Source organism: Columba livia, chromosome 29, assembly GCF_036013475.1.
Source record: "Columba livia isolate bColLiv1 breed racing homer chromosome 29, bColLiv1.pat.W.v2, whole genome shotgun sequence".
NCBI lineage: Eukaryota > Metazoa > Chordata > Aves > Columbiformes > Columbidae > Columba > Columba livia.
The window spans coordinates 539,540-561,119 of NC_088630.1; the positions used below are offsets into that span (position 1 = coordinate 539,540).

General features: G+C 63.1%; 1 protein-coding gene and 1 pseudogene across 8 annotated transcripts; one reads left to right on the forward strand and one right to left on the reverse strand.

The window, feature by feature from the left end:
* Positions 1-138: 138 nt before the first annotated feature.
* Positions 139-21,341, forward strand: POU6F1 (POU class 6 homeobox 1). Of its 8 annotated transcripts, none has more exons than XM_065043453.1 (14): positions 139-700; positions 2,866-2,969; positions 4,938-5,508; positions 10,530-10,912; positions 12,253-12,348; positions 12,901-13,111; positions 14,837-14,949; positions 15,350-15,575; positions 16,299-16,501; positions 16,855-16,983; positions 17,085-17,300; positions 18,123-18,261; positions 18,741-18,912; positions 20,498-21,341. In XM_065043453.1, the coding sequence occupies exons 5-14, from the start codon at positions 12,295-12,297 to the stop codon at positions 20,841-20,843; spliced, it is 1,809 nt and encodes a 602-aa protein (XP_064899525.1). In that variant the 5' UTR covers positions 139-700; positions 2,866-2,969; positions 4,938-5,508; positions 10,530-10,912; positions 12,253-12,294; the 3' UTR covers positions 20,844-21,341. The 8 variants fall into 8 exon arrangements, with proteins under 8 accessions (XP_064899525.1, XP_064899528.1, XP_064899530.1 ...); XM_065043456.1 differs by having other exon boundaries at positions 139-677; XM_065043455.1 differs by lacking the exons at positions 139-700; positions 2,866-2,969; positions 4,938-5,508 and adding an exon at positions 7,606-7,743.
* LOC135576709 (5S ribosomal RNA) lies at positions 1,630-1,748 on the reverse strand (annotated as a pseudogene).
* Positions 21,342-21,580: the final 239 nt, after the last annotated feature.

Sequence of the window (21,580 nt, forward strand, 5' to 3'; positions counted from 1 at the left end):
CCGCGCGCAGCCGCCTTCGCGCGCGGGGGCGGGGCCGCGCCGGCCTTAAAGGGGCCGAGTGGGGAGGGGTCCCCAGGGCTTGAGGGAGGGCAGGTGGGGCTGAGGTGAGGCCTAGGAGGGCCCTAGGCCTGAGATGGGGCCTTAAGCAAGGCCTAGGTGGGAGCTCTAGGTCGGCCCTAGAGGTGAAGGGGGGGAGGGGTCCCTACGGAGGGCCTGGAGTAGTGGGGAGGCCCCAGGTGGGGCCTTAAGTGGGTAGTGGTGTAGTACCTGGTGTAGTTAGTCAGTCCCTGGTGTAGTTAGTCAGTCCCTGGTGTAGTTAGTCAGTCCCTGGTGTAGTTAGTCAGTCCCTGGTGTAGTTAGTCAGTCCCTGGTGTAGTTAGTCAGTCCCTGGTGTAGTTAGTCAGTCCCTGGTGTAGTTAGTCCCTGGTATAGTTGGGGGGTCCCAAGCAGAGCTTGGGCCTGAGATGGGGCCCTGGGCCAGGCCTTGGGGGTCCCCATGTGGGCCCCGGCATTGAGGGGGGACCATGAGCAGCGCCTGGGGAGGGGGGTCCCCAGTATGGCCCATGGCGCCCCAGCCCAGCCGCTTGTCCCCCAGCCCAGGACAGCGCCGGGGACACCGGGGTCTCGCCTTTGTCCCCCGTGTCTGCGCAGCAGAAGGAGCCGCCTGGGAGCCCGCGGTAAAGATCAATGGAGATGGCTGGTAACCTCCAAATATTGTTAGCTTAATTAAGCCTTGAGGGCCGCGTGAAGCTCAGCCGCTCGTTAGCGCGCCTTGTGTTGCTTTAAACCGCGTCCCCGTGGCGCTGGTTCCAAACTCCTGCCCCTGGGCCCGTTTTCCCCGCTCTGAGTGTGGCCAAAATTCTGCAGCGTGGGGCCAAAATCAAGGTCTGCTGCAATTTTCCTGCGTTTTTCAGCCATTTAAGTGGTTGGGATAAGCTGTTTTGGGTTATATGGTTATATATCTGCTCCTCGTGGGGCTGGAAACCTGTCTGCGTTTTAATCTTCACAGAATGTTCACAGTATGTTTGGGATTGGAAGGGCCCTGGAAAGCTCATGCAGTGCAATCCCCCCATGGAGCAGGAACACCCAGATGAGGTTACACAGGAAGGTGTCCAGGCGGGTTGGAATGTCTGCACAGAAGGAGACTCCACAACCCCCTGGGCAGCCTGGGCCAGGCTCTGCCACCCTCACCACGAACAAGTTTCTTCTCATATTTAAGTGGAACCTCCTGTGTTCCAGTTTGCACCCATTGCCCCTTGTCCTGTCCCTGGTTGTCACCAGAAGAGCCTGGCTCCATCCTCCTGACACTGCCCCTTTCCATCTTGATCCCCAGGAATGAGTCCCCCCCTCAGTCTCCTCTTGTCCAGCTCCAGAGCCCCAGCTCCCTCAGCCTTTCCTCACACGGGAGATGCTCCACTCCCTTCAGCATCTTGGTGGCTGCGCTGGACTCTCTCCAGCAGTTCCCTGTCCTGCTGGAACTGAGGGGCCACAGCTGGACACAATATTCCAGGTGTGGTCTCCCCAGGGCAGAGCAGAGGGGCAGGAGAACCTCTCTGACCTACTGACCACCCCCTTCTAACCCACCCCAGGTCCCATTGGCTTCCTGGCCACAAGGGCCAGTGCTGGCTCAGCCCACAGCACCAGGGATTCCCAGCTGGTCTCCCATCCAAGTACTGACCGGGCCCGACCCTGCTTAGCTTCCCAGATCAGATGAGATGGGGCATTCTCAGGGTGCTATGGCTGTGTATATTATATATTTATACACATATATGTTTGCCAAGTATATCCTGATAGTATCTAAACTAAAACCTGTTTACAGGGGCAGAGCAGAGGGGCAGGAGAACTCTCTGACCTACTGACCACCCCCTTCTAACCCCCCCCAGGTCCCATTGGCTTCCTGGCCACAAGGGCCCAGTGCTGGCTCATGGTCACCCTGCTGTCCCCAGGACCCCCAGGTCCCTTTCCCCTCCACTGCTCTCTAATATGTAATTTCCCAACCTATACTGGAACCTGGGGTTGTTCCTGCCCAGATGCAGGACTCTACACTTGCCCTTGTTAAATTTCATCAGGTTATTCCCCGCCCAACTCTCCAGCCTGTCCAGGTCTCTGATGGCAGCACAGCCTCTGGCGTGTCAGCCACCCCTCCAGCTTGGTGTCACCAGCAAACTTGCCGATAGTGCACTCTATTCCCTCGTCCAAATCGTTAATGAATATACTGAATAACATTGGCCCCAGCGCTGACCCCTGAGGCACTGCACTGGATACTGGCCTCCAGCTGGACTCCGCACCATTGACTACCGCTCTCTGGCTTCTCTCCTTGAGCCAGTTTGCAACCCACCTCACTGCTCTATTGTCTAGACCACCCCTCCTCAACTGAGCTGTGAGGATGCTGTGGAGACTGTGTCAAAGACAGACTGTGTCAAAGACTGTGTCAAAGACTGTGTCAAAGACAGACTGTGTCAAAGACTGTGTCAAAGACTGTGTCAAAGACAGACTGTGTCAAAGACTGTGTCTTCCCGACCAACAGGTAATTAGAATCCTCCTCCCCTTCCAAACGAGCTGTTTCCTGAAGGAAACTCAAGCTTTCCAGCCAAAAATGTTGGGCAGGTGCGTCTCTCAGGCTTGTTGCGCCCCCCCCGCCGCGCTGGAGGGGCCTCGGAACTGAAACACCTTTGTCATTCAAGCCCTGCTGTTCAGGACTTGATCCTGAAAGTGTCTATTCCCCACAGTTAATACCAGCCCCAGCATCTACCTGGGCTTAAAGACATCGCCGGCTTAAAGGGGGAGACTGAGGCTTCTCCTGATGGTTTTGAGTGAATTTGGGGGGAGTTTAGCGCCCTAAATACTGTTATAAATGTGTTGCAGGTGTCTCCTGCTGGAGGAGGATCAGGCGGCAGACGGTGCCGCGGTCTGGAGGAGGATCCGCACAACCCAGCGACCCACCTGCAAAGCCTGGTTTAAAACACAACGTATGTGGATGGCGCGGGGAGGACCCCCCGAAAGTGTAAAAATGCCCCTTTTTTGTGTGATTCTGCCAAACCTGCTGGCTGCGTTTTGGCCGGAGTTGGGGGCACCGCTCTCTTTCATTTCCGAGGCCGCTCTCAGGCGTCTCAATCAACAATATCATTGTTCTCGTGCCTATTTAAGCCAGCGCCTCATGAATAATGTACCGGCCGCCTGATGAATATGCACGTCGGCTGGCGCGCCCGGGAGGGCGCCATCAATAATTCATGCCTTGAAAATGTTCTTCACCTTCCAACCGTACAGCGACCATAATATATACATATATTTACCCTTTAAAGCGAGAGAGAGGCCGGCGCGGGATTTGTTTTTGAACAAATGTGTGTATTTCCTCTTTCCTGTTCTCACCACACAGAAAACTCCCTTGGAAAGGGCAGGAGAGGTTTGGTAGAGCCGGGCTTTGCGGAGGGTCCCGCCTCACACCCCTTGCAGTTGAGCTTATTGCTGTTTCTATCGCCTTTAAGAGCCTCTTGGGATGCCAAGAGGGGGCAAAAAGCTCCAGCCAAATATAATGGGAAATGGAGGCAGCGGCTCATTTACCGTGACACCCACACACCTGCGCTAAACCCCCCTGCGGTCTTTACAAAGCTCGCGCTTAGGCTCAGGTTCAGGGAAGCCGAGCATCCAGAGTCGCCCTGCAGCGTGGGGCCAAAATCAAGGTCTGCTGCAATTTTCCTGCGTTTTTCAGCCATTTAAGTTGTTGGGATAAGCTCTTTTGGGGCATATCTGCTCCTCGTGGGGCTGGAAACCTGTCCACGTTTTAATCTTCCCGACCAACAGGTAATTAGACTCCTCCTCCCCTTCCAAACGAGCTGTTTCCTGAAGGAAGCTCAAGCTTTCCAGCACTCCTAAAATCAACTCGTCTGCAAGGAGGGAATTAAAGATGCGCCGTGCAGCCTTTTCCCCCGTGCACGTTCTATTAAGCGTACGCCAATGTATGCAAACGAGCCTGAAATCCAACGCGATGGGGTGTTTAAATGTTCACCGTCCCGGCGGCGCGAACGCGGCTCTCGCAGGACGGCGCGCCGGCCGCTCGCCTTTCATCCCCTTGTTCCGTCTCGGTGAACGTTTGCGCCTCGGCGTTGACTCCGCGGGGTTAATCCAGCCGAGTGGGAGCTCGTGGGTGCTAAATCACCCTAAAATCCTCACGTTAAGCTGGGACTAAGAGGCTAGGCCGGCCTAAGTGACGCTAATTCCAGCAGGCGCGCTGGGAGAGCGGGCGGGATGGGCTTGGCGTGGAATACTTGCATGTTCTAGACACCAGGGTCACTATTCACTTGGGGCTCTGCGGGGGCGGGTGGGGAGACCTGGGTTAGTCCAGAAATGGGGTGTTCTCAGGCCGGGCTCTCAACGAGCCCGTTGGCTTTTGCTGCAGGAAGAGGTGGATGGTGCGATTCTTTCCAGCTTTAATTATTTGTGCTTCGGAATGACAATAATTTGGCTTCGCAGAGCCGCGCTCGTTTAAGAGGCGCCGGGAACCGGGATGTTACGGTGGAGCTTTCCTCCTTTTTCCCCGCTGAGAGACCAGAAGGAAGTTGCGATTTGAAGATGGTAAAACGCAGAATGGAGATGATAACGTCCCCGCTCCCTTTCGCGTGAACGGCCCCAAACGCGCCGGAATTGGCCCAGAAGCACGTTCCTTCCTCCTCCAGCGACAGGGTTGAAGTGGCACCTGAGTTCCCTTCATGGGGCTTTTTCCCTCGTGCCTTTGCCCAGGCCACCAAAATAAGGTCTTTTGGGGCCGTTTCACAGGGACCAGTGTTAACCCCCGAGCAGCATCTGCGCCGTCGCGCCTGCGAATTCCAAATTATCCCTCGGATTCGGGGGGTTTTCAGCTGCGTTTTCTCTTTCGGGGACACCCAGGAGCAAATCGCACCCTTGCCTTGTGAGTTACTGTTGTCTGTTTATCGCTGCAGCCTCCCGGTTGGGATCCCAGCTCCCGGTTGGGATCCCAGCTCCCGGTTGGAATCTCAGCTCCCGGTTGGACTCTCAGGCTCCCAGTTGGACTCCCAGCTCCCGGTTGGGATCCCAGCTCCCAGTTGGACTCTCAGCTCCCGGTTGGACTCTGAGTTCCCGGTTGGACTCTCAACTCCCGGTTGGACTCTCAGCTCCCAGTTGGGATCCCAAGCTCCCGGTTGGAATCTCAGCTCCCGGTTGGAATCCCAAGCTCCCAGTTGGACTCTCAGCTCCTGGTTGGGATCCCAATCTCCCGGTTGGGATCCCAGCTCCCAGTTGGACTCTCAGCTCCCGGCTGGAATCCCAAGCTCCCAGTTGGACTCTCAGCTCCCAGTTGGAATCTCAGGCTCCCAGTTGGACTCTCAGCTCCCGGTTGGAATCCCAAGCTCCCAGTTGGAATCTCAGGTCCCGGTTGGAATCCCAAGCTCCCAATTGGAATCCCAAGCTCCCAGTTGGACTCTGTCCTCCCAGTCTGATGCTCAGACCGGGCACCGGGTGCAGCCGTGACCCCCGTTATCCCGGCAGGACAAGGTGGGTGCTGCCGCCTACGACCGCCCTCATTTTCGGGGCTCCCCGGGTGCCCGTGCCGCTGCGGGACCCGCCAGCTCAGTATTAAATAAATGTGAATTTCCAGAGCAGCGGGGGCCAACCCCCCCCATGTTTCTGGGCCCAGGGGGCGAGCGGCTTCGCTCGTGCCTCACGTGCCGTCCCGGTGCGCGGAGCTGGGCTCCTGTATGTTAATGTATATATTGCACATGTATATATTGTATATATACTAAGCCTCGGGCAGGGTTTTTGGGGCGGTTTTGGTGAATTGCAGCCAAGCGGGTAGCGGGTTGGGCTCTGTCCCGCGGAACGTGAATAACGGGGGGGTGGAGGGGAACAGGTTGGATCCTTTGTGCCGCCCCGGGGCGGTTCACATTAACACGGTGATTAATGGATTAATTTATGACGATGAAATGCTGGTTTAGGGTTTGACAGGCTGGCTCGGTGCTGGGGTCAGGACGGCAGTTCTGGGCAGGATTTGGGGGGGCAGAGCTGGGGGCTCCTGCCCCGGGTGCTTGGGGTTTGCAAAGGGTGACCCCAAAACCCGGGGGTGCTGCTGGGAATGGAGACGGGGATTTGGGGTCTGGGGTTTGGAGGAGTTGGGGGGGCTGGAGGTGGCTTTTGGGGGCTCTGGCACTCTAGGGTCTGGGTTTTAGGGGTGTCTGGGACTGAGAGAATCTGGGTTTGGGGCCAGATGAATCTTGGGGGTCTGGGATTTGGGGGCTCTGGCTTTTGGAAGGGGGGGATTTGGCTTTGGAGAGTTCTGGGGTGTTCAGGACTGGGGGGGTCTGGGCTGAGTTTGGGGCACTCCTGGGTCGGGGGGGACTCAGGGAGTCTCTGGTTTTGGGGTCTCCAGGCTGGGGACTCTGGGGCTCTGAGGTTGGGGGGGTCTCTGGTTCCGGGATCTTGGTGCTGGGGACTCCGGCTCTGGGGGGGTCTCTGGCCGGGGGTCTCAGGGCTGGGGGGGAGGTGAATCTTGGGGCTGCAGTCTCTGGCTCTGGGGGGCCTCTGGCTTTTGGGGAGTCCCTGTCTGGGGGTTCTGTGTCTGGGGTCCGTGTCCCGGTGCCTGGGGGGGTGTCCCTGTCTGGGTGGTCCCTGTGCTGGGGGTTCCCGGGGTGTCCCTGTCCCAGTCGGTGTCCCAGGCTGTCCCGGGGTGTCCCCGTCCCCCTGTCCCGGGGTGTCCATGTCCCGGGCTGTCCCGGGGTGTCCCCGTCCCCCTGTCCTGGGGTGTCCTGCTGTCCGTCCCAGGGTGTCCCCGTCCTGGTGTCCCGGGGTGTCCCGCTGTCCCGGGGTGTCCCGCTGTCCCAGCGTGTCCCGCTGTCCTGGGGTTTCCCCGTCCCCTTGTCCCGTCCCGCTGTCCCGGGGTGTCCCCTTCCCGCTGTCCCGGGCCGCGGTCCCGGGGTGTCCTGCTGTCCCGGAGTGTCCCTGTCCCGGGGTGTCTCCGTGCCGGTGTCCCGCTGTCCCGGGGTGTCTGTCCCGTCCCGGGGTGTCTGTCCCAGGGTGTCTGTCCTGGGGTGTCTGTCCCATCCCGGTGTCCCGGGGTGTCTGTCCCGGGGTGTCTGTCCCGGGGTGTCTGTCCCGTCCCGGTGTCCCGGGGTGTCTGTCCCGGGGTGTCTGTCCCGTCCCGGTGTCCCGTCCCGGTGTCCCGTCCCGGTGTCCCGTCCCGGTGTCCCGTCCCGGTGTCCCGGGGTGTCTGTCCCGGGGTGTCTGTCCCGTCCCGGTGTCCCGTCCCGGTGTCCCGTCCCGGTGTCCCGTCCCGGTGTCCCGTCCCGGTGTCCCGTCCCGGTGTCCCGGGGTGTCTGTCCCGGGGTGTCTGTCCCGGCCGGCGGCGGCCCCGAGCGCCCCCTGCGGCGGAGCGGGGCAGCCCGGCTGCGGCAAGGCCTGCGCATAAATTATGTTCATGACGCAGCAGCTAAAAAATCCCCCCGGAGGAGGAGAGAACCAGAACCCCCCAACACTCACCCCACGGAACACAAACACCCCCCGCCCCGGCCCGGCCTCCCCCCACCCCACCCCACCCCAGCCCACCCCGGGCTGGGGGTCCCGGGGCCGCTCCCGCCCCCGCCCCCTCCCCCCTCCCCTTTGTGCCGCCGCCGCCGTCGCTGTGAGATGAATTTTTAATGATTCCCCGGCAGAGGAGCAGGAGCGGAGCGCGCGGAGCCCGCGCCCCGGACCCCCCGGCCCCCCCCGCGCCCCCCCGCGCTCCCCCCGCGCCCGCCGGTGAGTGCGCGGCCGGAGCGGGGCCGGGCGGGGGGCGGCGGGGCCCGCCGCGGTGAATATGCAATGCCGTAATTAGCATAATTTATATATTTATGATAAAGAGCGGTGGGGGGAGCGGAGCGGAAAACGGCGGAGAGCGGGGTGCTCGGAGCGGGGGGCGGCGGGGTTTTGGGGAGGGGGGTTTGGATTTTAGGGGGGGGGAAATTGGGGGGAGCTGGGGACGCTGAGAGTGGGGATGCAGATGGGGGGCAGTGACGGAGTGATGGGGTCACCGCGGGGGGGGGGGGGGGCAGATTGGGGGTCAGGGGATGGCACAGGCAGGTGGGGGTCCCTGGGGGGACCCCGGAGCTGGGGGGGTCCAGGGAAGGGGAAAGAGGGGGCTGTTGAGCCCCAGGGCAGGGAAAGGGGTGACTGCCCAGGGGGGGCACAGGAGAATTTGGGGGCTATGGGAGATGAGTTTCGGGGTGCAGGAGAGGAGAAGCAGCGCTGGGGGGCGGGACAGGGGGACAGTGTTGGGGTCCTGCTGGGGGATGGTGAAGGGACCCCCGGGCTGGGGATGGGGGGGGCAGGTGCCAGGCAGGGATTTGGGGCTCCAGGGGCACTTTTGGGTGCTCCAGCACAGTGTGGGGTGCTGTGAGGGTTTGGGGGGTCACGGCCCCCCTGAGCCCCTCACTTTGCATTTTGGGGTGTGGGGGGGTCCTTCAGTCCGTGCACCCCACTTTAAAATCCGCCGAAGGGGCGATGCGGGGCAGAGCGGCACCTCGTGGGACCGCCGGCTCAGCGGGGGGGTCCCGCGCTCCCAAATCCACCGTGACGTCCCTCTGGGGTGTCCTGGACCCTGGGGGGCTCCGGTCCCGATGCTCGGGTGCTGTTTTGGGGGGGGTGGGAATTCAGGAGAGCCCAAACGTGCCCCCGGTTTCACCGCGGTCCTGCAGCATGACCTGGGGAGGGGACCCCCCATCGACGGGGACCCCGATCCCGTGTCTGCGGAGCAGAGCCGGGCTCGCGTGTGACCCCGCAGAGAGGGGGAGCCCTCAGGGCACCCCGCAGGCGTTTTGTTCAGCTTTGTGCCCCCAAACCCCATGAAATCGGGAAGCCCAGCAAAGCCCAAGTGATCCAAGCGCCGTGCGGCGCCGCGCTCGTCCCCCAAAATCACCCCCGGCCCGGTGAAAACGTTGAAGGTGCAAAGAGGGTTTTGCAGGTTAAACCTCCCGACCGGCAGCAAAGCCCGGGTCACTGCTTGGGGGTTCCCCCTTTTTGCAGCAGGTTTGGGGTTCCCCCTTTTTGCAGCGGGTTTGGGGGTCCCCCTTTTTGCAGCGGGTTCGGTCCGCGCCGTGCGCGGGGCCGGGCGGTGCTGCTGCAGAGCTGAGGGAAATGGGGCAGAACTGGGATTGCCGTCGCTTTTCAGGGGTCGGTTGTGGCCGCTTCGGCTCCGCTCCCACCAGCAGGACAGATTTGGTTTCTCCTTTGGGGCGCCTTTGACTGATTTTGGGGTTTCCCAGCTGCCGTCGTGCCGCGGCTCATCCGCTGCCTCAGTTTCCCATCAGTAGATGCAGGAAGATCTGAAAAGCAATGAAGCTGAGAAGCACAAAGAGGCATTTTACGTGGGGAGGGAACAACCTTTTGGGCTGCGGGGTGCGCTGGGGCCCGGCCCCGCTCCGCGACGCCGGCACGGCGCTGTTTGACACCGTTCCCATCCCCGGTGCCGCTTCCAGCGGGGCTTTCTGCTCCCAACGTGGTGGCAAAAGTCCCAGGAGCTGCTTTTAGGGCTCGTCTGCCCCAAACCACCGTCTCCTTCAAGCTCCCCACCCCGTGCCCATTGGAAGGAATCAACCCAGGCTAACGACAGCGAGTAATTAGCGAGCTGCAGCCGTGTCCAAGCAGGTTTAATTAACCTCGGAGGGTTTCTCACCTGTGGCAAGTTTGTTCAAACTTCCATTTCCACCCACCTGGGACCCGAGCGGTTGCGTCTCTGACTCATCAACACTTGTAATTAACACGGCGATTATATCCGCAGCGAGACTGGGAGCATCTCAAATGATCCTTCCCTTTAGTTTCTCCCCACCCCCCCTTCTTTTCTTTTTTTTGTTGGGAAATATTATTTATTATTATTTTATGCATTTCATTTCCTCGCCGCCATCTGCTGCGAAATGGCCGCGCGCGCCTCGCGCCGCCAGCTGGCCGAGTTATTTGTCCCATTAATTGCAAATATATATATATATATATATATGTTCAAAAAGTGCAAGGAAACGGTGCTGCCGAATGTCTGGGGAGGAGAAGCCGCCACTGCCAAACCCGCCGCCGACCCGCGTTGAGCCGCGCGCGGTGCAGCGTCTGTTTAATTGTCTCTCGCTAATTGGCCTCCGTGCGCGGCAGAGGGAGAAAAGCATTCGAAGCCTCTCCTTTCTGGCGGCGCCGGAGCTCCCGGCGGGCGCAGCGGAGCCGCTCTGCGGGGAGACGCGGCGCTTGAGCGGGGACGTCGAGCCCGGGATGGACCCGTGGTCCCGGGGAGGCTTTTTGGTGCGGGGGGCGCGGCGTCTGGGGTCTGCGGTGGAAAACGCCCGGAAAGCCGACACGGGCGCCGGGTTTTGCGTCCCGCGTTGGTCACGTCCGGCTCCCAACGCGACGAGCGAGGCGGGAGAGCTGATAGTGAGGATGGGTGCTCCGGAGCGTCCGCTCCTCCCCGGAGCCCCCGGGTGGGATGCTCTCGCTCCTCGGGGGTTTGGGGAGCGGGTGAGCGGGCAGCGCTCGGCACCGGCACTCACCTGCTTTTTCTCTCCCTGCAGCCAAAATCCAGCGTTTTGCAGCCTGAAATCCTGTGTTTCACAGCCCAAAACCCAGCGTTTCACAGCCTGAAATCAGCCCCAAACCCGGCGTTTCACAGCCCAAAACCTGGCGTTTCACAGCCTGAAATCAGCCCCAAACCCGGCGTTTCACAGCCTGAAATCCAGCGTTTACGCAGCCCAAAACGCGGCGTTTCGCAGCCCAAAACGCGGCGTTTCACAGCCTGAAATCGGCCCCAAACGCAGCGTTTCACAGCCCAAAACTCGGCGTTTTGCAGCCTGAAATCCAGCACTTCGCAGCCCAAACGCAGCGTTTCGCGGCCCTGAGGAGCAGCAGGAGCAGCCGCCCCGGCCCGGCGTGTCCGTCCCTGCACCCCGAGCAAACCGTGAGTGGTTCCCGGGGCTCCCCCGTACCCCAGCCCCCCGGTGCCCCCGCACTCCGGGGAAGCTCAGGAGCCTTTTCCCCGTCCTGGTCGCCCTTTGCCGCGCTCCGGCTGCTGACGAGCTCGTTAAGTTCTAATAGCGCAGCCGCCTGCGCGCGCCGCTCGCTCGGCCCTTGCTCCGCTCGCCGCCGCACCGGGATGAACCGTTAATTAAACTCTGCGCCACATCCCAAGGTGTTCGGCTGCTCGGAAGCCAAGGCCAGGCTTAAGAATTCCCAGTGGCCACCAGAGATCAGTCACCGGCTGCTTTCAGAGCCCCGCTCACCCGGGCCAAGGGGCTGGGTCCTGCCTAAATGCTTGGGCTGAGCCTGGCAGGGACAAGGGGGGGCAAACAGTGTCCCCTCGCTGCGGGTCGCAGACACCGAGCGCAAAGGCGGCCGAAGGGAATGAGATGCTCGGCCCCTGCTGAGTTTCAAATGAGAATTTGGCTCTTAATTCAATTTAGGCCCCTTTGGATCAACAGGATCCGAGGAGCTCTGTTTACTAATTGCACATAAACGCGGCCCTGGCTCGGGACGCGCTCGGTGGCCTCAGCGGGAGCCTCGTGGCTTCTGAGACGTGGAGACACCATAAAGGGCTCGTGAAATGGCACCGGGGGCTGTTCCGGGACAGCGTCACCGGGCTGGCTGGTTGCACCCCCACCCCGAGACCCTCGTCATGAGAAGTTTGTCAGCCCCTTGGGCCGGCAGTGGCAGCGAGGGGACCGTGGTGACCAAAGGGGTCGGCGCAGGGCGTTGGAACCGGGGGAGTCGCTTGCAGCGGGCGTGTCCAGCGCCTTCCCGCTGCCTTAGCGCAGCGTCCCCGTCACTGAGGTCCCTCGGGAAGGAGCAAAGGGACTCTGCTGCTTCTCACCGCCAGCCCGGGGGTCGGGAGCGTCATCGGGGCTCTGGGGGGCTCAGGGACCGGCTCTGCTGGCAGGCGGGAGTTCCGCCCGGGGTTTGTCTGGTTGGGGGGTTTTGGAGCGGACTGTGGGGCCCACATCCCTCTCCCAAAGGGCAGGAGGGGAGGGCAGGTTTGGCGCTGGGACGGCCCTTCCCTCGCTCTGCTGCGTGGATATGGGATGTCACCCATAAATCACGCTGCCCCACGTCTGTCACATCTTCACCAAGATGACGGGAGGTGGGGGGGGCACCCCAGACCACAGAACCTCCCCGGGGAGGAGCCGGTGTCCCCCGGTGCAGGCAGGCGGCCATCGGCACACTGCACTGCCCCAAATCGCGGGTGGGGGACAGACCCGCGCCACCCCCAGGCAGTGACAAAGGCTCTCGTGTCCCCCCTCGCAGCATGTGGGAGGTCTGAGGCCTCTGGCTCCGTCGCTGGACACCATGGACGCCGAGGCCGCGCAGCCCCAGGAGCCTTCGCTCACGGTCAACGAGCAGGTGAAGCCACCGCGGGGACCCCGCGAGCGCCGGGTGGGGGTTCAGCCCCGGCCTGACCCCCGTCCGGGGTGAAAGAACCGCCTCGTGCCCCCCGCGCTCACGCCCAGACGTTCAGCTCCGGTTTGGAGCTCGGCTGCCTGATCTCGGGGTGTTTGAATGACGAGGAGGCACCAGGTCCTCGGGGGCCGTTTGCTGGACCCTTCGCTCCGGGGTTCGGTGCCTGCGGGCGCAGGAGAACGGGAGGAGGTGACTCTGCCACCCCCACGTGTCCCCAGGTCGTGTCGCCATTCAGACCCGTGGGTGCTGGCTCTGCCGCTGCGGACACGGCGCCACAGCCGCGTTTCACCATCGCGGAGTCCGTGTTAATTACGGGAGAGCCCAGGAGCTGCTCATTAACTAAGGCGGCGAATTGCTGGGGGTCTGACCCCCATCCGTCCCTCCTCTGCGCGGTCGCGTCTCGGGGGCACGGGGAGCGGCGTCGCTGCGCCGTGGGGCGCGTGGCCCGGGGGCCGCCCCGGGGGGGCTGACGCGCGTTTCGGGGCACGTTTGCAGGTTATCGTCATGTCCGGCCACGAAACCATCCGCGTGCTGGAGGTCGGCGTGGACGCCCCGCTGCCGCCCGACGACGAGGACGCCAGAGCCGCCCCCGCGGCGCCGGGGGAGCGAGCGGGGGGGTCCCCGCGGGACAGCGGCCCCCCCGGCACTGAGGATGTGCCCCCCAGCACCCCCAGCACCCCCAGCCCCGGCAGCGGGGAGGCAGCTGGTGAGAACCTGTCCTGGCCCTTTCCCTTTCCCTTTCCTTTTCCTTCCCCTTCCTCTTCCCCTTCCCTCCCCACTCCCACTGTGGGTGTGCCCTGCAAATAATTAATCCCCCATCATTCCAGCACCTCAATCCTTGTCCAGCTCCACCCTCCATCCCATCCCACCCCATCCCATCCACCCCATCCCATCCACCCCACCCCATCCCACCCCATCTCATCCCACCCCACCCCACCCCACCCCATCCCACCCCATCCCATCCCATCTCATCCCACCCCATCCCATCCCATCTCATCCCACCCCATCCCATCCATCCCATCCCACCCCATCTCATCCCACCCCACCCCATCCCATCCCACCCCATCTCATCCCACCCCACCCCACCCCATCCCATCCCACCCCATCTCATCCCACCCCATCTCATCCCACCCCACCCCATCCCATCCACCCCACCCCACCCCATCCCATCCCTCCCCATCCCATCCACCCCATCTCATCCCACCCCATCCGCTCTCCGGCTGCTCCTTCTCTTCATTCATTAACGGGGCTTTTCTCTGGCTGGCATCTCCGTGCTCGGAGCATGACCTGATCCCGGGATTTTGCTGAAAGAGAACGGGGCGGATCGGAGCTTGTTTGGGGAAAGGAGGAGCCGACAAAAGTCCCTCCGCGCAAAACCCATCGGCCCTGGGGGCGGCGCTGCCCTGTAGCGCGGTCTGCGCCATCCGGGTGTCACCTGCGCCATCCGGGTGTCACCTGCGCCACCCGGGTGTCACCTGCGGCATCCGGGTGTCACCTGTGCAATCCGGGTGTTGTCTGTGCCATCCGGGTGTCACCTGTGCCATCCGGGTGTCACCTGCGCTGGGTTTGGTAGGAAACGTAGGGAAAAAAGGCTTTATGCTTTTTTAAAGTCTGCCAGACTGTCGTTATTTCCAGCAAAGGGAGCGAACCCAGCCAGGTCTGGCTTTCAGCTGAGAGGAGGAGTTATTTGGTAAAACATCTGTTCTGCCAAAGGAAAAGGCAGGAAAAGGGTGTTTGTCTTTCTCACAAAAGCAGGATTTAGTTGCTACTCGAGTTGCTGTTGTTAGAAGCTGAGCAGAATAAACACCAGAGGTGGCTCAGAAACAAGCCGCTCTCGCGGCAGTAACAGCCGCGGGTGAGGACGGGGGTTCCTCGCGCGCCGCGGGAACGGGCGCAGCCTGTGAACCCGTCCGCAGCGTGTGAACCTGTCCACAGCGTGTGAACCCGTCCACAGCGTGTGAACCCGTCCCGCCCGCGCCGCTCCGCTTCACCCCGAGCACCCGCCCACGCTCACTGCTCCCCAAGCGGCGCCAGCCTCGCCCTGTCCCCCCCAGAACAGCCCCACAGAAGCCCCCATGACCGGGGCAGGGACCCCACTTGGGGGAGACCAGGGTGCTGCTCTGAGGGTGCCCAGCGCTGAGTTTCATGGGTGCTTGTTCCTTCAGTGCCCTCATTTGGGTGCCCCCACCCTCACCCCGCCCAGGACCCCCGTGGGAAGGTGCTGTTCCCTGGGTATCCTAATTTGGGTGCCCCCACTCTCACCCTCCCAGAACACCCCCATGGGAAGGTGCTTGTTCCCTGGGTGATCTAATTTGGGTGCCCCCACCCTCACCCCCCTGGGACCCCCATGGGAAGGTGCTTGTTCCCTGGGTGCTGTCATTTGGGTGCCCCCCACCCTTGGTGTCTCTCCAACGCGTCTCCTCTCCCCCAGGCAAATCCAAAGCGGCCGCCACGTCCCCCGGCGCCGTCCCGTCCGCCGGCCCCTCGGGACCCCCCCCAGCCCAGCAGCCGCTGGCCCCGCTGGCCGTGCAGGCCGCCCCGCAGGTAACTACCCCGCGGCCACGCAGGGGGGGACACGGGGGGGCCGGGGAGGCGTCCGCTCGCTGTAGCAAACCCCAGGGCAGAGACGGGCGCTGGCGGCGCGGGGTGCGCGTCGTGCGCCCCGAACCGCGGCGCCGTCCCTCCCGGCGCCCTCGCCAAGCGCCGAGGTGCTGCCAGAGACGCGTCGGGCGCTTTGCCAGGGGAAAAGCGGGGGGACTCCCCCCAAACCCCCCCAGTCTCCGCAGGGAGAGGGGGCCGCGGGCTGGGCGCCCAGCCGCTGAGCGGGGAGGGACCCGGGGCCGCCGGCTTCTCCGCGCCCCTTAGCGAAGCTGAAATTCTCCGCTGATGCTGTCTGCAGTGGCGTTGATTGCTGTTCTTTTTTAAATCTTGTTTGCTTTTGCAGGTCTTGACTCAGGAAAACTTAGCAACAGTTGTGACGGGAGTAATGGTTCCCGCAGGGACAGTTACTCAACCTCTTCTTATCCCCATCAGTATTGCAGGTCAAGCGGCAGGTCAGCAGGGGCTGGCCGTGTGGACAATCCCTGCAGCGACGGTCGCTGCGCTGCCCGGACTGACGGCCGCTTCTCCTTCGGGGGCAATTTTCAAACCGCCCATAGCCACTTTGCCAGGTAACCCCCGGGTTTCGGCGGCGCGTGCTCCCCCCGCGTTGCGCCCGGGAGCTTGGTGGCGCTAAACGTTCTCCTTCCTTATCCGCCGGCTCTGTCTTGGAGCCCGTGTTTCAAGAGCCCTTATTGAAAACTGACCTGTAAGGCACATTCTTTACTGCTAATCACCCGTCTTCCATGTCCACCCTTGGCCCCTTTTGAGGTGGGTTTGTGTGCAGCTGGTTTTGGAGCTTTTCCCAGCGTTTTTGGCGCCCAGGAGCTTGGTTTCGCTAAACGGCGTCTCCTCTTGGAGGCTTTTTAGTAGGAAAGGTGGGGGACGCGGGGCAGGGTGGCGGGTGAGGTCCAGCTCAGGTTTGGGGTGCCGGGGTGGCCCCCAGCGCAGCGGCTCGGCTTCTGCGAGGGGGGACACCTGGGGGGCTTGAGAGAAGGGGGTCGGTGCCCCCAGCGCCGGGTTTGTGCCCTTTCCCATAAGAGGGAATTGTCTCTGGAAGGAGCCCGGCCAGGGGGGTTCTAGATATGGGGAGATGCTGGGACCCCCAAGGTGCCCCCCACCCTGGGTTAGACCCAGCGCTCGGGGACCTGGGGCTGCGATACCACGAGTGTTGGGAGACGAATCACCCTGTGATTTGGTCCCGGGGGGAAGGGCCGTGGGGTGGGGGTCACACTGAGGGTCTCCCCCGTCCCTGCGCCCCCTCCTCACTCTCTCTCCATCTCTTTGCTCCGCAGCCGCCGCCGTGCTGAACGCGACCATCGCGGCGCCGGTGCAGCCCGCGCAGCCCCGGCCCCCCCTGCAGCCCCCCGGCGTGTTCCCCGCGCCCGCCGGGCAGCCCCCCATCCTGCCGCAGCCCCCCGCCGCCCCCCCCGCCGCCAAGCCCTTGGAGACGCAGATCACCGTCCAGCCGGCCGGATTCGCCTTTAACCCTGGCATAGTAAGGAGCCCGGCAGCACGTGGCGTGGAGATCGGCACCCAGTGCCGGCGTGGCCGCGGAGGGCGGCGAGAGGTCACATTTCCTTGGGGACGAAGCGCTTTGGCTCAGCCGCCACCTCCCGGGGGTGCACGAGGTCCCTGCCTCCGTTTCCCCATCGAAGGACGAGCAGCTGCACCGGCAGCTTCGCTTTAAGCTGAGCCTACCAGATGGATTTAAGGACATCAAGGGACAGCGTCACATTGCGGCGAGGCGGGACAGCCCCGCTGTGGGATGGGGGGCCGGCGGTGGGGGGGGACACGCGGGGACCAGCAGCGCCGTCCCCGTCCCTGAGCCGCAGCTCTCGCTTCCCGCAGATCAGCGCGGCCTCGCTGGGGGGGCAACCGCAGCTCCTGGGCTCCTTGGCGGCCGCCCCCGTCATCGCCAACGCCATTTCCAGCGTGCAGGGCATCGCGGGCCAGATCCTCACCAACGCGCAGGGCCAGGTACCGCGGGGCCTGTCCTTGTCCCCCCGCCACCCGCTGTCCCCCGTGCCGGGGAGGCCGTTGTGGCTGCAGCCCCCAGCCCGGCTCTCCTCGCCCCCCAGGTGATCGGGACGCTGCCGTGGGTGGTGAACCCCCCCGGGGTGACGGCCAGCGCTGTCCCCACCACGCTGCCGGCCCCCAGCCTGCAGGTCCAGACGGTGACACCGCAGCTGCTGCTCAACGCCCAGGGCCAGGTCATCGCCACGCTGGCCCCCGGCGCCAGCCCCGCGCCCGCCGGCAAGAAAACCGGCACCCCCGAGCCCCCCGCCAAGAACGAGGTGAGCACGGAGACACCGCGCTGCTGGTGTCCCTGTCACACGGCCAAAGGGCTGGCAGTGTCCCCACCGTGTGGCAAAAGGGCTGGCAATGTCACCACTGTCTGACCAAAGAGCTGGCAGTGTCCCCATTGAGTGGCTAAAGGGCTGGTGGCATCCCTGGCCACGTGGCCAAAGGGCTAGCCATGTCCCCATCATATGGCCAAAGGGCTGGCCATGTCCCCATCGTGTGGCCAAAGGGCTGGCAGTGTCCCCATCCTATGGCCAAAGGGCTGGCAGTGTCCCCATCATATGGCCAAAGGGCTGGCAGTGTCCCCGCTGTGTGGCTTTGGGACTGGCCACGTTGTTTTGGGAGCACGAGAACATCTTCAGGACGTGGCCACGTGGCTTTGGGAGCATCTGAGCGTCTTTGGGACCAGCCACGTGGCTTTTGGGGCACATGAGCATCTTTGGGACCAGCCACGTGGCTTTTGGGGCACATGAGCGTCTTGGGGACCAGCCACGTGGCTTTGGGTCGCAAGCACGTTGCTCTGGGGGGACACGAGCATTTCTGGGACCCGGCCACGTTGCTTTGGGACCTCATGGGCACCTTGGGGACGTGTCCCCTTTAGCCCCGTGTCCTGTCCTGCTCTCTGTGCCACCCATGTGTGCCAGCTGGGACCAAATCCCCCCTTGGCATGAGCAGAGGAGCAGGTCACCCCGCCATGGTGGGACACCCCAAACCCAGCCAGGGAGGTCCCAGTGTCACCTCGATGTCCCTAACGCAGCGCGGTGGCTCGGGGGGGCTGGAGGAGGGGGAGCTGGGTGCTGACCCCCTCGCCGCAGGTGCAGCCCATCCAGCCGGCCCCGGCGCTGGCCCCGCCGGCCGTGGTGGTGACAAACCCGGCCCCCGCCACCAAGGCGCCCACCGCGCCCGTCCCCATCACCTGCTCCGAGACCCCCACCGTCAGCCAGCTGGTCTCCAGTGAGTCGCACTGGGGATACTGGGGAATGGGGGGCCCTGGAATTGGGGGGAGGGTGCTGGGGATACTGGAGGGGAATACTGGTGAGCAGGATGCTCTGGGAAGAGGGATTCTGGGGTCCCCTGGGATGGGGAGAGGATGCTGGGGATACTGGGGTCTGGGATCCCTTGGGATGGCAGGAGGATGCTCTGGACACTGGGAGGTTACTGGGGCGATGGCAGGGACTGGGATGCCCTGGGAAGAGAGTTACTGGAGTCTGGGACCCCCTGGAACTGGGGAGAGGATGCTGGGGATACTGGAATCTGGGACCCCCTGGAATTGGGGAGAGGATGCTGGGGATACTGGGGGAAACTGGGGTCTGGGATCCCCAGGGATGTGGGGGAGATGCTGGGGGCACTGGGGGACGCTGCACCCCCGTGCTCTGCATCCTGGGCCCTTGGCTGTGCGCCTGACGCGGGGCTGCTCGTCGTGCCCCCCCCAGAGCCCCCGGCCGCCCCCGGTGCCGAGGAGGACGGGATCAACCTGGAGGAGATCCGCGAGTTCGCCAAGAACTTCAAGATCCGGCGCCTGTCGCTGGGGCTGACGCAGACGCAGGTGGGACAGGCGCTCACGGCCACCGCCGGGCCCGCCTACAGCCAGTCGGCCATCTGCAGGTGAGCCGCGCACCGCGGGCAACGGGGGCAACGGGGGCACCGGGGACAACCGGAGGCACCAGGGCACCAGGGACAACCGGGGGCACTGGGGACAACCGGGGTCACCAGGGACAACCGGAGGCACCGGGGCACCAGGGGCACCAGGGACAACCGGGGGCACTGGGAACAACTGGAGGCACCGGGGCACCGGGGGCACCAGGGACAACCGGAGGCACCGGGGACAACCGGGGGCACCGGGGACAACCGGAGGCACTGGGGCACCGGGGGCACCAGGGGCAACCGGAGGCACCGGGGACAACCAGGGGCACCGGGGACAACCGGAGGCACTGGGGCACCGGGGGCACCAGGGACAACCGGAGGCACCGGGTCACCAGGGGCACCGGGGACAACTGGGGGCATCGGGGGCACCGAGGGCACCGGGGGCACCAGGGACAACTGGAGGCACTGGGGCACCAGGGGCACCGGGGACAACCGGGGGCACTGGGGACAACTGGGGGCACCGGGGACAACCGGAGGCACCGGGGGCACCGGGGGAGTTGGGTAAGGGGGAGATGGAGGAAAGGAGGAGGAGTGGAGAGGGAAGGAAAGGGGAAAAGGGGAGGAAGAGAAGGGAGGTGGAGAAAAGCAGGAAAGTTGAGGGGAAGAGGAAAATGGGGAAAAGGGGGAAAAGAGGAGGAAGAGTAAAGAGGGGAAATCAGAGAAAAGGAGGAAAATCGGAGAGAGGGAAGAAAGACGGAGAAAAGGAAAATCAGGGAAAGGGGGGAAATGGGAGAAGAGGGAAATGGGGGGAAGGAGGAAAATGGGAGGAAGGAGGTAAATTGGAAGATAGAAAATTGCAGGGTGAGAAAGAGAGGAAATGGGAGAAATGGGGGAATAAAGGAATAGGGGAATGGGAGAGAAATGGGAATGTTGGAGGGAAGGTGGAGATTGGAGAAAAGGAGGAAAATCGGGGAAGGGGAGGAAAGGGAAGTTGGAGAAATGGAAGAATAACAGGGAAAAGGAAGAACAGGGAAAAGGAAGAACAGGGAAAAGGAGGGAAAGGGGTAAAAGCCGGAAAATGGGAGAGGGGAGAAAATTGGAGAGAGGGAAATTTGGGAATGGAAGAACAGGGAAAGGGGGAAATGGGAGGAAGGGGGGAAATGGAGAAAAGGGAAGATGAAGGAATAGGAAGAAAATTGGAGAAAGGGGGAAATTGGAGAATTGGCAAAGTTGTGGAAGGGGAGGAAAACTGGGGAAAGGGAGGAAAATGGGAAGAGGGGAAGGTTGGAGAGAGAGGGAATTAGGGAAATGGAAAATTAGGGAAGGGGGGAATGGGAGAAAGGGGGAAAATTGGAGAACTGGCAAAGTTGCAGAAGGGGACGGAGATAAGGGAAAGGGATGGAAATAGGGGAAAGGGATGGAAATAAGGGGAAGGGATGGAGATAAGGGAAGGGGATGGAGATAAGGGAAGGGATGGAGATAAGGGAAAGGGATGGAGATAAGGGAAGGGGATGGAGATAAGGGAAAGGGAGGAAGGTGGGGAGGAGGAGGCCGGGGCGCTGCCCGCGGAGCCGCCGTCCCCACCCCCGCGTCCCCCCCGCCGCAGGTTCGAGAAGCTCGACATCACCCCCAAAAGCGCGCAGAAGCTGAAGCCGGTGCTGGAGAAGTGGCTGAGCGAGGCGGAGCTGCGGAACCGCGAGGGCCAGCAGAACCTGCTGGAGTTCGTGGGGGGGGAGCCCTCCAAGAAGCGCAAGCGCCGCACGTCGTTCACCCCCCAGGCCATCGAGGCCCTCAACGCCCACTTCGAGAAGAACGCGCTGCCCACGGGCCCCGAGATCACCGACATCGCGCGCCAGCTCAACTACGACCGCGAGGTCGTGCGCGTCTGGTTCTGCAACCGCCGCCAGACGCTCAAGAACACCAGTAAACTCAACGTCTTCCAGCTGCCCTGAACCGGGCGCCCCCGCCGCCCCCCCCGCTGCCACCCGCCCCCTGCCAGCAGCACTTTGGCCCCGTGTCCGTGCCCCCCCCGCCGTGTCCGTGTGTCCGTCCGTCTTCACGCATCCGGTGTCACCCGCCCCGCCTGCACGCTGCGCCCCCGACTCTGTGCCCCCTGAACAAAAAGGAGTGATTTTTGGTTTTTGGCCGTTTTCCCGTGTTTCCGAGGTAGCGTCACAGCCCAGATTTCACCCCCGCTGTGATTTTGGTGACCCCCCCCCCCCCGCCGTGGGGACATCGCTGTGGGTGACAGTGGGGACTTCACCAGGGTCCCCAGGAGGGTTTTGGGGGGCGAACCCCATGGCGGAGGCAGCGTCCCCTCCCCGCCTCCCCCCCCGGGGGCCCGATGGGGAAAACCGGGGGCTGCACTGGGGAGGTTGGGGGGACCGCGGGGGACACGGGACCCCGATGCACTTGGTGTAGTGGTGTGAAATAAACAGTATTTTTCTTTTTTCTTTTCCTTTTTCCTTTTATTCCGGGGGGCGGGGGGTCCTACCTCGTCCCCCCCCTCCCCGCTCCCAAGCCCTGCAGGGGGCGCTGTTCTTGGCTCCCCATGCCACCAGCATGCAGGTTTTTGGGGAAGCGGCTCCGAGGACGGGGCTGGGCCGTCCCCAAGCGGGGCGCATCGTTCTGTCCATTCCCGCTGCCCCCCCGGGAGGGAGAGACCCCCCCGGACCCGCTGCGGGCTGAG

Bases quoted from the DNA above. Each gene is read 5' to 3' on its own strand.
- POU6F1 (XM_065043453.1), top strand. From the start codon at position 12,295: ATGGACGCCGAGGCCGCGCAGCCCCAGGAGCCTTCGCTCACGGTCAAC. The intron at 12,349-12,900 runs GTGAAGCCACCG...GCACGTTTGCAG, and splicing joins CGCTCACGGTCAACGAGCAG to GTTATCGTCATGTCCGGCCA. The intron at 14,950-15,349 runs GTAACTACCCCG...TTGCTTTTGCAG, and splicing joins CCGTGCAGGCCGCCCCGCAG to GTCTTGACTCAGGAAAACTT.